Genomic DNA, 20,248 nt, shown 5'->3' on the forward strand with positions numbered 1-20,248 from the left:
GATGTCATCCGCCTCTCCACCAGCTGCCGCACTTCACTGCTCTGGTGGACCATCCGGACCAATTTGACCCTGGGACGTCCATTCCAAATTCCGCAGCTCACGAAAGTGCTGACGACGGATGCATCTCGCCTGGGGTGGGGAGCTCATGTCGATGGGCTTCACACCCAGGGTCTGTGGTCCCTCCAGGAAAAGGATCTGCAGATCAACCTCCTGGAGCTCCGAGCGATCTGGAACGCACTGAATGCTTTCAGAGATCAGCTGTCCTACCAAATTATCCAAATTCGGACAGACAATCAGGTTGCAATGTATTACACCAACAAGCAGGGCGGCACCGGATCTCGCCCCTTGTGTCAGGAAGCCGTCGGGATGTGGCGTTGGGCTTGCCAGTTCAGCATGCTCCTCCAAGCCACATACCTGGCAGGTGTAAACAACAGTCTGGCCGACAGACTGAGCAGAGTCATGCAACCGCACGAGTGGTCGCTTCATTCCAGAGTGGTACGCAAGATCTTCCGAGAGTGGGGCACCCCCTCGGTGGACCTTTTCGCCTCTCAGACCAACCACAAGCTGCCTCTGTTCTGTTCCAGACTACAGGCACACGGCAGGCTAGCGTCAGATGCCTTTCTCCTCCATTGGGGGACCGGCCTCCTGTATGCTTATCCTCCTATACCTTTGGTGGGGAAGACCTTACTGAAGCTCAAGCAAGACCACGGCACCATGATTCTGATAGCGCCCTTTTGGCCCCGTCAGATCTGGTTCCCTCTTCTTCTGGAGTTGTCCTCAGAAGAACCGTGGAGATTGGAGTGTTTTCCGACTCTCATCTCGCAGAACGACGGAGCGTTGCTGCACCCCAACCTTCAGTCCCTGGCTCTCACAGCCTGGATGTTGAGGGCGTAGACTTCACTGCGTTGGGTCTGTCTGAGGGTGTCTCCCGTGTCTTGCTTGCCTCTAGGAAGGATTCCACTAAAAAGAGTTACTTTTTCAAGTGGAGGAGGTTTGTTGTTTGGTGTGAGAGCAAGGCCCTAGAACCTCGTTCTTGCCCTGCACAGAACCTGCTTGAATACCTTCTGCACTTATCAGAGTCTGGCCTCAAGACCAACTCAGTAAGGAATCACCTTAGTGCGATTAGTGCTTACCATTATCGTGTGGAAGGTAAAGCCATCTCTGGAGAGCCTTTAGTCGTTCGATTCATGAGAGGCTTGCTTCTGTCAAAGCCCCCTATCAAGCCTCCTACAGTGTCATGGGATCTCAACGTCGTCCTCACCCAGCTGATGAAACCTCCTTTTGAGCCACTGAATTCCTGCCATCTGAAGTACTTGACCTGGAAGGTCATTTTCTTGGTGGCAGTTACTTCAGCTCGTAGGGTCAGTGAGCTTCAAGCCCTGGTTAGCTCATGCTCCATATACCAAATTTCATCACAACAGAGTAGTGCTCCGCACCCACCCAAAGTTCCTGCCGAAGGTGGTGTCGGAGTTCCATCTTAACCAGTCAATTGTCTTGCCAACATTCTTCCCCAGGCCGCATACCCGCCCTGCTGAACGTCAGTTGCACACATTGGACTGCAAGAGAGCATTGGCCTTCTACTTGGAGCGGACACAGCCCCACAGACAGTCCGCCCAATTGTTTGTTTCTTTCGACCCTAACAGGCTAGGGGTCGCTGTCGGGAAACGCACCATCTCCAATTGGCTAGCAGATTGCATTTCCTTCACTTACGCCCAGGCTGGGCTGGCTCTTGAGGGTCATGTCACGGCTCATAGTGTTAGAGTCATGGCAGCGTCAGTGGCCCACTTGAAGTCAGCCACTATTGAAGAGATCTGCAAGGCTGCGACGTGGTCATCTGTCCACACATTCACATCACATTACTGCCTCCAGCAGGATTCCCGACGCGACAGTCGGTGCTGCAGAATCTGTTTGGGGTGTAAATCCAACTCCACCCTCCAGGACCCGAATTTATTCTGGTCAGGCTGCACTCTCAGTTAGTTGTTCTTCGTAGGTCAATTTCTGTTATACCCTCGCCGTTGCGAGGTTCCATTGACCTGGGTTCTTGTTTTGAGTGAGCCTGAGAGCTAGGGATACCCCAGTTGTGAGAACAAGCAGCCTGCTTGTCCTCGGAGAAAATGAATGATACATACCTGTAGCAGGTGTTCTCCGAGGACAGCAGGCTGATTGTTCTCACCTACCCTCCCTCCTCCCCTTTGGAGTTGCGTTTTCATCTTTTGCTTGTCATTCAACTGGCGGGAACGGTCGCGCACGGGCGGGAAGACGGCCGCGCATGCGCGGTGGGCGTGCCCTGCGTGCGGACCGCCCGCGAAGCTTCTTCCGGTTGGTGGGGGCTGCCGCGGACATCACCCAGTCGTGAGAACAATCAGCCTGCTGTCCTCGGAGAACACCTGCTACAGGTATGTATCATTCACTGCCCCTGTTTCTCCTTTCCTGCAGGGTATACATGTTCAGGTCAGCAAGTCTCTCCTCGTACGTCTTGTACGCAAATCCCATACCATCCTCCTAGCTTTTCTTTGCGCCGCTTCAATTCTTTTTACATCCTTAGCAAGATACGGTCTCCAAAACTGAACACAATACTCCAGGTGGGGTCTCACCAACGACTTGTACAGGGGCATCAACATCTCTTTTCTTCTGCTGGTCACACCTCTCTCTATACAGCCTAGCAACCTTCTAGTTACGGCCACCGCCTTGTCGCACTGTTTCATCGCCTTCAGATCCTCAGATACTATCACCCCAAGATCCCTCTCCCCGTCCGTACCTAGCAGACTCTCACCTCCTAACACATACACCTCTCGTGGATTTCTACTCCCTAAGTCCATCACTTTGCATTTTTTCGCATTGAATTTTAATTGCCAAACCTTAGACCATTCTTCTAGCTTTTTCAGATCCTTTTTCATGTTTTCCACTCCCTCCGGGGTGTCCACTGTTTTACAAATCTTAGTATCATCCGCAAATAGGCAAACTTTACCTTCTAACCCTTCGGCAATGTCACTCACAAATATATTGAACAAAATCGGTCCCAACACCGATCCCTGAGGCACTCCACTACTCACCTTTCCTTCCACCGAGCGAACTCCATTCACCACCACCCTCTGGCGCCTGTCCGTCAACCAGTTCCTAATCCAGTTCACCACTTCGGGTCCTATCTTCAGCCCATCCAGTTTATTTAAGAGCCTCCTGTGGGGAACCGTGTCAAAAGCCTTGCTGAAATCTAAGTAGATTACGTCTATAGCACCTCTACGGTTCAGTTCTCTGGTCACCCAATCCAAGAATTCAATGAGATTTGTTTGGCACGATTTCCCTTTGGTAAAACCATGTTGGCTCGGATCTTGCAACTCATTTTCTTCCAGGAAATTCACTATCCTTTCCTTCAGCATCGCTTCCATTACTTTTCCAATAATTGAAGTGAGGCTTACTGGCCTGTAGTTTTCCAGCTTCTTCCCTATCACCACTTTTGTGAAGAGGGGCCACCTCTGCCGTTCTCCAATCCCTCGGAACCTCTCCCGTTTCTAAGGATTTATTAAACAAATCTTTAAGAGGACCCGCCAGAACCTCTCTGAGCTCCCTCAATATCCTGGGGTGGATCCCATCCAGTCCCACGGCTTTGTCCATCTTTAGTTTTTCAAGTTGTTTCTTCCGTGAACGGTGCTATATCCACTCCATTCTCAAATGAACTTTTGCCAGTCCATTGCGGTCCTTCTCCAGGATTTTCTTCAGTAAAAACAGAACAAAGGTATCTATTTAGCAAATTTGCCTTTTCTTCATCATTATCTACAGTGGTGGAAATAAGTATTTGATCCCTTGCTGATTTTGTAAGTTTGCCCACTGACAAAGACATGAGCAGCCCATAATTGAAGGGTAGGTTATTAGTAACAGTGAGAGATAGCACATCACAAATTAAATCCGGAAAATCACATTGTGGAAAGTATATGAATTTATTTGCATTCTGCAGAGGGAAATAAGTATTTAATCCCTCTGGCAAACAAGACCTAATACTTGGTGGCAAAACCCTTGTTGGCAAGCACAGCGGTCAGACGTCTTCTGTAGTTGATGATGAGGTTTGCACACATGTCAGGAGGAATTTTGGTCCACTCCTCTTTGCAGATCATCTCTAAATCATTAAGAGTTCTGGGCTGTCGCTTGGCAACTCGCAGCTTCAGCTCCCTCCATAAGTTTTCAATGGGATTAAGGTCTGGTGACTGGCTAGGCCACTCCATGACCCTAATGTGCTTCTTCCTGAGCCACTCCTTTGTTGCCTTGGCTGTATGTTTTGGGTCATTGTCGTGCTGGAAGACCCAGCCACGACCCATTTTTAAGGCCCTGGCGGAGGGAAGGAGGTTGTCACTCAGAATTGTACGGTACATGGCCCCATCCATTCTCCCATTGATGCGGTGAAGTAGTCCTGTGCCCTTAGCAGAGAAACACCCCCAAAACATAACATTTCCACCTCCATGCTTGACAGTGGGGACGGTGTTCTTTGGGTCATAGGCAGCATTTCTCTTCCTCCAAACACGGCGAGTTGAGTTCATGCCAAAGAGCTCAATTTTTGTCTCATCTGACTACAGCACCTTCTCCCAATCACTCTCGGCATCATCCAGGTGTTCACTGGCAAACTTCAGACGGGCCGTCACATGTGCCTTCCGGAGCAGGGGGACCTTGCGGGCACTGCAGGATTGCAATCCGTTATGTCGTAATGTGTTACCAATGGTTTTCGTGGTGACAGTGGTCCCAGCTGCCTTGAGATCATTGACAAGTTCCCCCCTTGTAGTTGTAGGCTGATTTCTAACCTTCCTCATGATCAAGGATACCCACGAGGTGAGATTTTGCGTGGAGCCCCAGATCTTTGTCGATTGACAGTCATTTTGTACTTCTTCCATTTTCTTACTATGGCACCAACAGTTGTCTCCTTCTCGCCCAGCGTCTTACTGATGGTTTTGTAGCCCATTCCAGCCTTGTGCAGGTGTATGATCTTGTCCCTGACATCCTTAGACAGCTCCTTGCTCTTGGCCATTTTGTAGAGGTTAGAGTCTGACTGATTCACTGAGTCTGTGGACAGGTGTCTTTCATACAGGTGACCATTGCCGACAGCTGTCTGTCATGCAGGTAACGAGTTGATTTGGAGCATCTACCTGGTCTGTAGGGGCCAGATCTCTTACTGGTTGGTGGGGGATCAAATACTTATTTCCCTCTGCAGAATGCAAATAAATTCATATACTTTCCACAATGTGATTTTCCGGATTTAATTTGTGATGTGCTATCTCTCACTGTTACCAATAACCTACCCTTCAATTATGGGCTGCTCATGTCTTTGTCAGTGGGCAAACTTACAAAATCAGCAAGGGATCAAATACTTATTTCCACCACTGTACATAGCGGTTCGCAGTATCTTTTAGTCTCACAATTCCGTTTTTAGTCATTCTTCTTTCAGTAATATACCTGAAGAAATTTTTGCCACCCCTCCTTACATTTCTAGCCATTTGTTCTTCCGCTTGCGCTTTCGCCAGATGTATCTCTCTCTTGGCTTCTTTCAGTTTTCTCTGGTATTCTTCCCCGGTATTCCTCCCCAGATGAACAGGCTATTGACATCCCAGCCGGTGTTACTGAAGAGGAGTTTCATCATTACGTAGCTGTTCATTACGATCTACAAACAGCTGATGACAGCACTGATGTCCAGATATGCGCCTACACGCAGACAACGGCTGATGATGAAACAGATGATGAATGAGCAGCGAGGCACATGCTGACGAAATTCAACAACCTCCTGTCACTTTTGCAAGAGCGCTGGGGAGTCCCAACTCTGTGTGGGCCTCTCTGGAGGCCACTGGTTGTCAGTGCTATGACAGTTTTTACCGTCTGGCAGACGTAGTCTATGGAACTCACAGACACAAGAGTGTACAGAGGACTATGACTGATTACTTCAAGTAAGCCTAACGTCAGTTAATGGAGACTGTATACTGTATGTATAATAAACAGCACTGTACATATGTTTATCAGATGTCAAGCTTCTTTGGGTCAAAACAGTTAAGTGCACACTCCGGTTAACTGCAAGTGGATATATATATAAAATCATGAGAACTAGCAAGTTGGATGCAAAGCACGTATCAGGTAGAGTTTGAAGAGAAGCTTGCCGTAGGGGCAAAAACGCAAACTTTTTCAGGTATATTTTACAAGCAATAAAGGTATAATTGAATTTGATATAACATCTTTGGGGTACAACCACAGTGGTTTACATATATGCATGTACTTTCTCTGTTCTAGTGGGCTCCCAATCTAAGTTTTGTACCTAGGGCAATGGAAACTTATGTGACTGAAAATGAAGAGCTTTAATAATGACCACATTTAAAATAATTCCCAGTATTTGAAAAGTTGGCTAAACACTTGTCAAAAGTCATGGTTTTCAAACATTGTGTTAATACTGTATGGATTTATTTATAATTTCAGGGCCAACTTTTGCTGCTGTACAGTGTCTGTCAGGAAAACGCCAAGGCTCGTTGGTTCTCTATAAGGCAGACAGATACCCAAGGGACTCGCTGGGCCCAGTCACGTTTATCTGGAAGCCCAGGAATGGACCCTTTAACCCTTCTGAAACCAGGCAGCTTTGGATTTGGGCACACCCCGCTCTGAAAAAGGTACTGGCCTCTCCTTTTGCTTCCACAGTAGAAACAAGGCATTACATGGTAGCTGTCAATGTTTCTCTCTAAGTCAGGGGTGAGGGGTGTTGCTTCAACATTGTGTTTTCAATCACTAGGAACAGACAGGTCCTTTGGAGTCCCTGAGAACTTGGCCTGTTCCTTAGTATCAAAAATATAATACTGAAACACCACCACTGGCAGGAATGTAGATGGAGGACTCCCACACAGTTTAGATAGAACATTGGTAGCTGTGTGTACATATATATCTATAAATAACTAGACATCTCCCTAAAATGTGCAATTTGTATTCTCAACATGTTCACGTTTTTCTGAAAGAGGAAGGTGGATGAGATTTGATATACTACCTTTCTGAGGTTACAATTGAAGCAATTTATATATTATATACAGGTACTTATTTTGTACCTGGGGCTATGGAGGGTTAAGCGAATTGCCCAGAATCACAAGAACCTGCAGTGACAATTGATCCCAGTTCCCCTGGTTCATAGGCCACTGCACTAGCTGTTATGCTACAAACCAGGTTTTATTGCGTAAAATAAATAGCAAGTGGAGACTCATTATAGTGTAGTTAGGGATCAGCTTTGCACAGTGGGAGGACAAAGACTGTAATATTCAATTGTATTAATTTTTTGGTCCATGAAATTCACACAGAGCAACCAAGTAACCTGTCATTCCATTATGTAGCATCCCACTATTCCAGAAGCTGTGGGGTAGTTGTTTTTATCTCCAGCAGATGGGTGAACACATTTTTCAGTCTCTCTGGTTCTTTCTTGCTTTGCTCCTGGTCTGTTGGTCCCCAGTTGAGCTTTGTGAGTTGAGCCCACAGAGTCATATCTGGAGGTTTTCACATCTCTGTTTCTGGATCCCTGTGAATTTGTCTTCCCTCCCTTCACCTCTCCTCTGTTTCTTGTGGAACTCTCCTTTTCCAGCACAACCACCTTTAAAAAAAAAAAAAAAAGAGAGAGAGAAGGAAAGAGGTTTACTGGAGAGTATGGGATAGAGTATCAGTCCTGAGCCTTTATCATCTGTGATAAAACTTGTGCAGTCTGTGAGCTTCAGGGGAGCAGCCTGCAGTGGTAAAGCTGATTAAAGTTTGACTCGGAACCACTTGGAGGGCTGCAAGTTCTACTTGGTGTAGAGGATGGGTCCTGACTTACTGCTTAGGACACATTGTGCTGCACTTGTGACAGGGTGAATAGCGACCCCCCACGGAAGCAGTTAAGTGGTGTTCCCACTGTGGTACCCACCGACCAGCGTCGGGGCATTGCAGTGTGTGCAAACTGAGAATCCACGGGATGCAGAGGAAACGGTTGGCAGCAGCACATCTTCGGATTTGGCACAGCATTCAAATATGCCGGGATCTTCAGGCTCTCTGGCAGGGCCAGTGCACAGTTTGATACAGGAGAGTTTAGCAACGGGTGCCAGTTTGTCCAACAGAGGAGAATCTTTAGGGGAAACCTGTAAATATTTCACTGCTTCCACCAGTTGAGTTGGGCTGGCCCTTTATGCAGAGGACAATGAAAATCGCCACAAAACATTAAGTAGAGCACAGATTGTAAAGATAATTTTGAAAGATGTGTGTACAACTATGGTTACTTTAAAAAAGAGATATTACTTGCATTTTGAAATAACAGACTGCACCTATGTATAAAGAACTGCCCTCCTACCCAGGGGCGTAGCTACGGGTGGGCCTGGGTGGGCCCAGGCCCACCCAATTTCAGCTCAGGCCCGTCCACCCAAGCGCCCACACACTGTGCAGCAGCCTAGCCTAGCGAGTAGCGACCACGACAGAAATGAGAAACGGCACCCGCTCACTCTGGCTCAGCTGAGCTGATCTCTCCAGGCTCCCTCAGGCCCGCCCACCCAAGCGCGCACACACTGCGTACCACGTCGCGGTCAGGGCCGGCTCAGCTGATCTCTCCTCAGTCCGCCTACCTTCGGCTCGGCGGCGGCACTGAAAAATGAACTTGCAGCAGGACTCATCGCGGCCGCGGAGCGCGCGTCGTAGCTGTTCCCTCCATCCATCCTATGCAGTAGCGCCGTAGCGGTATCGTATAATGACGTGGCTCTGGGTGTCCTCCACCGTGCCAGCAGTAGCTGGAGGAGCTATTGGGCCCTCCCAGGCTTGCTTAATCAGCTTTGAGTTGAGCCCCCTTCCTCCAGGCCTCAGCCCTCTCCTGCAGCCACAAACAGGTCAAGCACAGGAGCTAGCAGCACACAGAGCACAATCTACAGTGCTCTGAGTCATCTGTCACCACGTGCACACAAGTGTATGGTGTGTATAAGAATTTGGAAAACTGAAGCCCAGCTGCCCAGGTAAAAAAAAAATATATATATATATATTTATTATATACAATGTAATGCTTGTGGTGGGCTTCTGGGTGGGGGTGACTCTTCACTGCCTATGGAAAAAAAGTATAATCATTAAATATACTTTTTTTCCCTCAGTAACGGGCCCACCTTCACCCAGAAACCCACCAACAATAAATTTTAATAAAGGCGAGTTTCTGGGTGGGGGTGGGCTCTAGAGTGCCCAGGCTAAAATAAAAAACAAGTTTTGTATTTAATGTAGGCAGGTTTCTGGGTGGGGGTGGACTCTACAGTGCAAAGGACATTAAAAAACCCCAAAATGTTTTATATTTAATGCTGGTGTGCTTCAGGGTGGGGGAGGGTGAGAATGGGAAGGGCAAGGGATGGGTAGAAGTAGGGCAGGGCTGAGGCTATAGGGAGGGGTGGGGGTAGGATAGGGCTGATGCCTAGCTACGGGAAGGATGGTGAGGAAGGGAAAGGCTGATGCTGGGCTATGTGGATGGATGGGGAGGTAGGGGAGGGCTGATGCTGGGCCACTGGGATGGATGGGAGGGGGGTAGGGAAAGGAAGGACTACAGGACAAATTTAAAATTTTGGTCCTTTATTTTGTAATTGATAAGGTTGGTCTGTGTGCTACCTGTGACCGAGCAGGTGAGAGATTCTGCTGGCATGTGGTTTGTGTGAGGATCTATGAGTCTGACTTGTCTGGCTATTCCAATGGGATGTGTATTGCTGACTGCTGCCTTTTTAAAGGTACTGTTACTGGTATTCCTATTCAGAATTGGTGTTAAGGTTTGCAGCATAGGCTCTAAGAAGCCTCTTTGCAGGATATAGTGTTACTTCACAAAATACCTGGCAGTGAAGGGATTTTGTGTTGCTATTATTGAGGTGCTATCAGACTTTGAATACATTTTTCCTATGGAAAGCTGTTAGAGGAAACATTCTAGCTATGTTATGTATGTATCCCAAGAAAGGCTACTCATAACCTATATACATAGTGCCCACCCATGTTAGCTCTGGGCCCACCCAAAATGTCAGGTCTGGCTACGCCACAGTCCTATCTACTTAAAAGTTGCTCCTCATGCCAGTGGCAAAGTGTGCAAGACACTACACACTCTTTGCTCTAGTTTTCAAAAGGAAAGTATGCATGTACTTTAACTTAATCTCAGGAGAAACTCCTGCACACACTGTTTAAGCCTACGTGGCTCTTATAAAATAAGTTCCCAGACCCTGCTTCACTAGCATGAAAATGCCAAAGCTGGGAGGGGGGGGGGGGGGTACTTGTGCATTTTATAAAACACACACATACATTGCAGTTTTCTCTGCTCTTTCTAGAATAGGCACACAGTTTCCATTGCATTCTTTTTTTTTTCCCCCCTTAGCATCAGCAGCAGATGAATCCAGAGACTTGTGGGTAATGACCATCTACCAGCAGGTCTAGATGAGAGTACAACAGACTGAACTCTGTCATATAGGACAGTATGCTTCTTGGTCAGCCAGTATTCCTCTCTTCAGCAGGCAGTGGACAGTCTCCCAGAAGCTCCTTGTCTTTTCTGCTGTACTTGCTCCTATTCTGAGTTTCCTAGTTCAATTGAGCTTGAGGGTGATTAGGCTAGGATTGGTTTCTAATTTTAGGGTAGACCTGGTGGTGCCAGGTTCCTTCCTGGGAAAGTGCTGAAAATTCTGTCACTGAGGGCCAGATGCACAAAGGTCCCGTTAAGAATCCATCTGCATTTCCAAATCGGTAAACCTTGTCCACACTTTAGGGTGGTAATCCACATTTGTAGTGGATATCCCCACATGGGTGATTTACATCTCTGAGAATTTCCCCTTTCACTTTTTTTAAGGATTACATTTTCCTCATATGGTATTGGTCTTTCCCGTGTGCAGCACGATAAAACAAGATAAGTAAAAACAGAAGAGAAGTCTTACTTTCTAAATAAAACATCAAGTTAGATTGAGTTAGACATACATATAGATTCTCCCACAGTTTTTTGTCTTTGTACTTTGGTTCTGTTACTACATAAGAGTAGCCATACTGGGTCAGACCAATTGTCCATCTAGCCCAGTATCCTGTTTTCCAAACAGTGGCCAAGCCAGGTCACAAGTACCTGGCAGAAACCCAAATTGTGGCAACATTCCATACTACAAATCCCAGGGCAAGCAGTTGCTTCCCCATGTCTATCTCAGTAGCAGACTATGGACTCCCTCCATGCCCAGCATCTTTCCCTCACCTCTCTATTCTTTTCTGCCCTCACACCCCACTCTGTCGCTAGTATATCTCCCTTTATCTTCCTTGCTCTCCCCCTGCAATGCGCATCTCTCCCTCCCAGAGTCCAGTGTTTCTCCCGCTCTTCCCCCGATCCAATCTCTTTCTCTCTCCTCCTCGCCACTGCCCTGCCCATTCCAGCAGCCCCTCGCCTCTCTCTGTCTAGGTCCAGCAGCACAGCTGCCTCTCCAATTACTAATTCAGCAGATATATTACCTACTACTATTTCAGGTCATTCACCTATTAATATACTTTTTTCTCTGTCTGGATTGGAAATTCAGAAACCCAATTGGAGATTTAACTCAAAACTGATAGGTGACTTGGGATTCCAAGTCACGATCAAGAACAGACTGTCTGATTATTGCCTTTTAATAAGCTGACACTTCCATGCTGAACTGGTGGGATGCTTTAAAATCCTTTACCTGTAGTGTCAACATGGGATTCACCTCCCATTGGAAGAAAGATAATAGATTTCACCTAATCTGTGATAATAGATTTCACCTAATCTGTTTAGAAACGGAGATCAGGAATTTGGAACTACAATATGCTACTAATCATAATTATAGGGTATTTCAGGCCCTCTGTGCACTCAGATCAGAAATCCAAGAATCTCTGAACCCAATAAATTATATGCTCAGTATGCTCCCTATCCCTCTTTCTCATTCCTTCTTTAAAACCATTGATAGATTGCTGTCACGGTTCTTATGGCATTCTAAGCCATCTAGGATCTCACTTAAAAACACATAAAATTGCTCAAAAACTAAGAAGGAGTTAATTTCCCTGATTTTACCCTATATCATAACTCCTACATTCTCTCCAAAGGCTATCACTGGTACAACACTATTTAATCCTTCCACTTGGCTTACTGTTGAAACTGCTTTGAATATTCTTTTTCCACTGTCTGTTTTAGCCAATGCTCCTCCTTCTACCTTTGCTATAAACAATTCCTCTCCACCTGTCATATTGGTGACTAGGAGAGCTTTTCATTGCTTACTCAACCTTTTGCCTAGGAAACCTCAACGCTGTAGAGGATGCAGTCATCTGGAATAATAAACATATATTACTGTTTTATAGAAAACGATACATTGGGCCATTTGGCAGAACTGTAAATATATGGTTTATTAGTCAGTTATTCAATAATGGAAAGCTTAAAACATTTGCCCAGTTACAAACTGATTACAATTTCCCTGGTTCACAAGTTTTACATTGGCTACAATTACAGCACACTATCAATTCTATGAGACTCTACCATGATGATACTGTTTTCACGAACAGTTTAAATGCATTCATTGTGGTCCCTGTTCTATTTCTCACCATTCCTCATTTTTGGGTTTTTTTTTTTTGGGTTTTTTTTTACAAATTTTCCAGACCTCTCTTACTCATACTTGCCATAGTACCTAACAGGTGTGGGAGGAAGATGTAGGCGATAGCATATTAGATTCCCAATGGTCCATTTTCTGGACACATGGTCCCAGAACCTCTTTATCTGCCTCACTGACGGTCTGTTTTTTCTATATCATAGAGTACTGTGGACTCCTAGGAAATGGAAATTATCAGGATCTAGCAAATCAGATTTATACTAGTCCTGTAACGATAATGTGGGTACACTAATATCATTTATGAATGTCCTAACCTACAAATTATTTGGTCTAATATATAGTCTAAGATTCGGGACATTCTCCAGTTTACCACTCCATTACTTCATAAACACATGCTCTGGAAATCCCTGGCCTTTTCTTCCACTCTTTCTGATGATGATACTAAATCATTACTAGAGTTCTTCATCACAGTGGCACTTAAATTGATAATATCTCATTGGAAAGATAACTTGATAATTAATATCTTTTCATTCCTCAGGTGTGCCATCTAGAATCTGTAAATGGCAATTACTGAATGATTATTTAGCTAAAATTCCATCAATTTCATGAATCATTCTGAGTATGTATTCCAAGTTATATCCTGCTACATATTACATTATGTTACATTGTTAATTTCTATTATTGTTGAAAAATCAATAATAATTAAAATAAAATAACTATGAATACATTAATTATTAATCACAAATTGTGATTTAAAAAAATCATGTTGCAGCGTCTTCTGTCTCCTCTAAACATCTCTTCTGCTCCAACATCCTGTTCTTCACGTGATCTGGCATTCCCCTCACCACTCCTTTCTACCTTAAATATGGTCTTCTGTTGGTCCTGGCAGCATTGTAATTATGCTGCTTCAGAGCAGGCTGCAAGCAGCATATGGGCAATGTTGCTGCTGCCAGGGACCAACAGAAGACCACCTTTAAGGTAGACTGAAGTTGGGGGGGGGGGGGGGGGGGAGGTGCAGATGCTGAACCATAGCTGGGGTGAGGAGAGTGAGCTGCAGATCCGAGAGCAGAACTGGAGTGGCCACCGGTGGAAGCTATGGGTGAGGGTAGTGAGCTCCAGCAGCCATGAGAAGAGCTTGGTGCTTCTCACAACCAAGTTTGTGTTGCTACTAATGGGGTGGAGGGGAGAAAGGGAGAGGTACTGGACAACGGGCTGGAAGGGAAGAGAGAGAGAGAGACAGATAATGGACCTAGGGGAAGAGGAGAGGGTCGGAAGGAAAAGAAAGGTGGTGAGTGGGAGGGAGGGAGGGAGGGAGATTCAGCCCTTTAGGGAAGGGGTATGGGATTTGATATACCACCTTTCTGGTTACAATCTGTGGATTATTTACAATAAGTTATATAACTAATTTTGTGCCTGTGGCAGTGGAGAGTGAAATGATTTGCCCAGAGTCACAAGGAGCGGCAATGAGAATTAAATCACAATAAAATGTTTTGATCTTGCAAATAATCATGTCTAAAAATGTTAATTGAAATGGAGCCCTATCAAAACCACAGACAAAAGCCTTTGTGCTAGGTTAGCTGTCACCCCATAAGAAATACAATTTTCCATGCCATTTAATATTATATTACTCTTGTATATTTGAAATCATATGTAATGAGCATACTTGGCTTTTCTCTGACCAGCTCTAGGTATGAGCTTCAAAAAAGAAAAGAGGGGGTTAAGGGATTCTCTGTTTAAAGCTTGTTACAGGGAGAGGAATTCTGCAACAGGAATTGATGAGATTACACACTGCAGATTGACTAAGGTGCCCAAAGGAAGGTATCTCATTTGTGTTGCATTTCTTCTAAGTTTTAGTTTCTTTGATTGTTTATATACTGTGCTCATAGTATATTCATTACATCCCTTATTAACAAAGAAATCTAGTGCTATCCTCATACATACAGAAATTGGACTACTGTAATGGCATCCTACAGAGTGTCCGTGCTCTTGATATTAGACGTTTACAAATAAATCAAAATGCCTCTTTTTACACTTATTATTGGATTGAATAAGTATGATGACCCCCCCTCTTATAAGAGCTGAGCATTGGCTTCCCATCTCTTCAAGAATCCTGTGTAAATTGGCCCCTCTAACATTCAAAATTAGATAAACAGGACATCCTCTTTTCTATTTTTTTTCTCCTAATTCCTTATGCCCCAGCAAGGATGTTGATCTTCACACACAACCTTGACAGCCCCTCATTTCGCCATGTTTTGATTTCTTAAGTACCTCTATATTTAACTTTACAGCACCTCCCTTTTTGGAATTCTTTGCCCAATTATCTTCATCCTGTTGACGTCTTTGCTGAATTTTAAGCAAAACCTTAAAACCGAGCAGTAGTTTAGTTGGATAACTGGTATGGGAATGTTGGCTGGCACTGGGACGATATATGTAAAGAAAAGAGAAAAAAGGTGGTAGTTTTTGTTTTCCTGTGTTACGATGATGTAAATTCTCTTATGCTAACTTTTTTTTAATGTACACTGCTCAGATGGAACTCAAATGGCAGTATATCAAATATAATAAGCGATTTAACTGCTGTATACCCTCTCTGTGAAAGTAAGAAATGTCCGAACTGAAGCCTTTTACATGAACTGTTTCTCCAGGATATATTGATGGAGCTGAAACGAGTGTGCCAGTGTGCCGAGATTACTGATACAAATTCTTGTACTGCTGAGCCCATCCCAGTTCCGCATCTAGAGGAGAAGCCAGCTGTAGGAGCAAAGACTGTGGGAAAGAAAAGGAAAAGAAAGTCTGGAGAAGGAGAGAGAGTGGTGCCTGTGAAAAAGATTATCGGAGATGGAACCAGAGATTCACTGCACCCATATTACTGGGTATCGCAAGATACTGGCATCAAAATCAGGCACGTGCCCTAAGGGCAATATCCACACAAGACCAATTCCTGCCCAGTAATGCTGTCTCTATATTATTTCATCGTGATCTGTTTCATATTTTCTCACTCGGTGTTATAACAGGTTTGGACCTACTGTACATCAGGGTACATATATTTCTCCATGCCTTTTATCTTGCTGCACCGTATGCCTGGAATAGCCTTCTTGAGTCAGTTCATTAAGAGCTGTCCCTAGCTGTATTTAAGTCTAGGCTAAAAGCCTACCTTTTTGAGGCTGCTTTTAACTCTTAATCTGTTCACCTGTTCAGTAGCCATGTCAGATTTAATAGATTTGTAAGCGCTATCGAGCAGGAATTCTCTCATATATATTTTTTGTAAAGCCCTATGTATACATTTAGTAGTGCTATAGAAATAGTAAGTAGTAGTAGTAGTCATAAGTGTGTGTGTGGGGGGGTGTTTTGTTCAAAATCTTAAAAAAAAAATTTTGTTGCCTTATATCATAAAGAAAGCGGAAATAATTTTAAACAAGCCCAGATCGCAGAAAGAAAAGACAAGGAAAAAAAAAAAAAGAAATGACTATAAATCGAGTAAAAGGAGGAAAAATCAAGCTCCATTTCACGAATCCCCCACTAAAGAACATTGGTCTAATCGCCACCTTCTGTTTCTCTATCTAAAATACATTTCTGTAGCAGTGAAGGTTTAAAAAAAAAAAACAAACAGTACTAACCAACCTCTTGATAGGGTACATATATGTAAAACAGTCAGGTCTAAGTTGAACTATGTAGTTATGAAACCTCCAAATGACAGTATTTGAGAAATGAGAAAAATGGATAGCATTGATAGAAGCAATTCACTTTTTAAAAAGCAAGGTAAAAATGGAAGGATAGTAAGCAGTAGATTAGAAGAGATACAGGGCTGCAATAAGTTTAAAGGGACCAAGGATCAGTTTGCTACATGTTGGGCCAAGACTTCTAGGAGCCAGGTTCCTTTTGTAATCTGAAGACTGCTGTGGGAAGCCAGGTTTTTAGCAGTTTATAACTTACATGGTATCATTTGGGTATTAATTCATTGGGTTGGGTTTGGGGTGTTTTTCAGTGATTTGACAATGGAGATTATGCGCTTCCGGCTGATTGGACCTCTCTCACACTGTGTACTTGGTGAGGTTCTGAAGGCTGCTCCTGTCCATTCGGTAAGATCATACTTCATTTGCTTGTCTTATATGTACATCATAAATACTGTTTTCACAACACACTTTTGGTGGCTGACAATTCTAAACCACTCCAAATTTAAGTAGAGCTTTTCATACATCAGCATAGTATGTCTAAAAACAGAAGGGGAAGCCTCAGAACCCAGCCTGCTTATACATATAGAATGTAGCAGGATCTTGCAGCGTAGTTCCAATCATTGGCATAAAACCCCCTTTGTTTCTTCAAATCATTAGATCTATCTGATGCCTCAAACGTTTGCTGGTTATACCTTCTTAAAGTGACTATGGCTGTAGTTTTGCCCATAGCTGGGTCAAGGGGTCTTGATTTAATCAGCTGTTGATTGCTCTGCAACTTTTCAGCGTCACCAGGTATCGCACAACAAATTTGCAATGCAATCAATAGCTGATCATTTCACCTTGACACAGCTACAGACGAAACTGTGGCCATAGTCTGTGTAGTTTTTCAGCACAAGCTTAAGAGATGCTTTATTTTCAAAAGCTAAGTTTTTGAACTTTTCTGAATTTTATATAGTCACTTTAAGAAGGGAAAGGGCATGGGACTTGATATACCACATTTCTGTAGTTTTTTTGTAACTATATTCAAAGCGGTTTATATAGTATATACAGGTATTTATTTGTACCTGGGTCAGTGACTTGCCCTGAGTCACGAAGAGCTGCAGTGGGAATCAAACCCAGTTCCCTAGGATCAAAGTCCGCTGCACTAACCACTGGGTTACTCCTCTTGATATACCACCTTTCTGTGGTTTTTGCAACTACATTCAAATTGGTTTACATAGTATATATACAGGTACTTATTTGTACCTGGGGCAATGGAGGAGGGTTAAGTGACTTGCCCAGAGTCACAAGGAGCTGCAGTGAGAATCAGACCCAGTTCTCCAGGATCAAACAAAGTCCACTTCACTAACCACTAGGCGAAGGTATAACCAGCAAATGTTTGACACATCAGATAGATTTAATGACTTGAAAAAACAAAGGTTTTTTTTTAATGCCAATGATTGGAACCACTCTGTTAGATCCTGCTTGCTTCTAAATGTATAAGCAGACTCTGTTCTGAGGCTTTTTCCCCTTTGTTTTTAGACATACTATGCTGAGGTATAAAACGCTCTATTATGAATTTGGAGTGGTTTAGAATTGTCAGCCTCCAGAAAAGTGTTGTGAAATCATTATAAAGTTCTCTCTCCTCTGTTGAAATTATTCATTATGAATACTGTACCATATAGATAATTGTGTATTCTTATTGTTCATGCCAAACCAATCTATCAGTGCTAGAGAAAAAACAGCTTAGAGCTGACTTCATTCCCCTGGTGCAGCCTTCAGCATCTAAGTATTTCTCTAGCTCCTTCACATGGTGCAGATGTGTGGCCTAGTGCAGGCCACTCCTGGGAAGGTTATAGGCCTAGATTCCTAAGTCCATGGGATGCTAAGGGGAGCAGTCCTTTGGGGCTGATTTCCCTCCCTGCTTGGAAACAGACTAGAGGGCTAGGATTGACTGAGGCTTGTCTACAGAGTCCAGGGGTGATAAAACTAGTGGGGGTGGGTTTCTCCCTCCCCCCCCAATTCCCCCAGATCTTTGTGAGAGTTTGTGGATTCAGTGTCTACTGTCCTCCTTCCCTACTCTTGGGAGGGGGCCCAGAGGTATGTTCCCCAAGTTCTGGCCAGTATAAAGAGTTTGGAAGAGGATGGGAAAAAAGTGATCTCTAAGACCTTAATATCAGGGGCTCAAGACCACTCCCAGTGTCCAGCCCTCCTGTTTGCACATCCTCCCTGAGTCATGGTCCTTTCTAGAGGTCCTAGGCTCCAGAACAACAGACCTGAATATGGATTTTCAAAAGGCATTTGAAAACATAGCTTATGAAAGACGCTGAGGAAATTAGATAGTCATGGGATAGGAAGTAATGTTCTAGTGTGGATTAAAAACTGGCTAAAAGATGATAGATAGAAAACAGAGTAGGGTTAAATGGTCAGTATTCTCAATAGAGAAGGGTAGATAATGGGGTTCCCCAGGGGTCTGTACTGAGACAATTGCTTTTTAACCTATTTATAAAACGATCCAGAGATTGAAACAACTAGTTAAATAATTAAGTGTGCTGATGACACAGTTATTCAAAGTTGTTAAATTGCAAGAGGATTGTGAAAATTTGCAAGAGGACCTTATGAGACCGGGCATCCAAATGGCAGATGACGTTTAATGTGAGCAAGTTCACAGTGATACATGTGGGAAAGAGGAAGCCAAACTATAGCTACATTATGGAGGGTTCCACATTAGGGGTCACACCCAGGAAAAGGATATGGGTGTCATCGTTGATACGTTAAATCCCTCTGCTCAGTGTGCAGCAGAAGCAGCTAAGAAAGCAAGTAGAATGTTAGAAATTATTAGTAAGGGAATGGAAAACAAAAATAAGAATGTTATAATGCCTTTTTATTTCTTCATGGTGTTACTTCACCTCGAATACTGTGTGCGATTCTATTCACCACATCTCAAAGATATAGCGGAATTAAAAAAAGGTACAGAGAAGGGCGACAACCATGATAAAGGGGATGGGATGACTTCCCTGTGAGGAAAGGCTGAAGTGGTTAGGGCTCTTCAGCATGGAGAACACTGCTGAAGGGAGATATGATAGAGGTCTATAAAATGCTAAGTGCAGTGGAATGGGTAGACATGAATTACTTGTTCTTTCTAAAAATACTAGGACTAATGGGCACACAATGAAGCTACTAAGTAGTAAATTTAAAACAAACCAGAGAAAATATGAGTGAATAAACATGTAATTAAACTCTGGAATTTGTTGCCAGAGAAAATATTGAGTGAAGAAATGTGTAATTAAACTGGAATTTGTTGCCAGAGAATGTGGTAAAAAGTTAGCTTAGCAGGGTTTAAAAAAAGGCTTGGATAATTTCCTACAAGAAAAGTCCATAAGCCATTATTAAGATGAGCTTGGGAAAATCCACTGCTTATTTCTAGGATGAGCTTGGGAAAATCCACTGCTTATTTCTAGGATAAGCAACATAAAATCTGTTTTACTGTTCTGGGATCTTACCAGGCATAGGAGCCAACTTTTGAAAATGATTGGGGGTGCTGAATATTTTTTTACATGTGATGCATCCCCCCCAGTTCCAGGCCCTCCCAGCCTTCCTTCCTGTTTCAGGCCCTCCCTCCTCCCTCCATCCCAGTTCCAGGCCCTCCCTTCCTTCCTGTTCCAGCCTTCCTTCCTGTTCCAGGCCCACCCTCCCTCCCTTCCTTCCTTTCTTCCTTCCTTTCTTCCTTCCTTCCTTCCTCCCTTCCTTCCTTCCTGTTCCAGGCCCACCCTTCCTTCCTTCCTTCCTTCCTGTTCCAGGCCCACCCTCCCTTCCTTCCTTCCTGTTCCAGGCCCTCCCTCCCTGTTCCATCATTCTTCCCCCTCGACTTCCAGGCTCCCCCCCTCCCTCCGAGTTCCAGGGTCCTCTCTCCCTCAAAATTTTAAACTTTCAGAACTCCGGCAGCGTGCATCAGCGACATGAGCGCTGCCTTTGGCCAGCCCCGGAAGCCTCCTCTGTACAACGTCCCGCCTACGCGGGAAGCTGTACAGAGAAAGCTTCCGGGGCAGG

At 44.3% G+C, this 20,248-nt stretch overlaps 1 protein-coding gene across 1 annotated transcript in view; it reads left to right on the plus strand.

The window, feature by feature from the left end:
• Positions 1-20,248, plus strand: part of LOC115459936 (ribonucleases P/MRP protein subunit POP1-like) — a 77,217-nt gene that overhangs the window by 48,141 nt on the left and 8,828 nt on the right. Inside the window, exons 7-9 of the mRNA XM_030189789.1 lie at positions 6,442-6,629; positions 15,191-15,447; positions 16,531-16,624. Coding sequence (XP_030045649.1) covers positions 6,442-6,629; positions 15,191-15,447; positions 16,531-16,624 — 539 coding nt within the window. The remainder of the gene's footprint in view (positions 1-6,441; positions 6,630-15,190; positions 15,448-16,530; positions 16,625-20,248) is intronic.

This window comes from Microcaecilia unicolor, chromosome 1 (assembly GCF_901765095.1).
Source record: "Microcaecilia unicolor chromosome 1, aMicUni1.1, whole genome shotgun sequence".
NCBI lineage: Eukaryota > Metazoa > Chordata > Amphibia > Gymnophiona > Siphonopidae > Microcaecilia > Microcaecilia unicolor.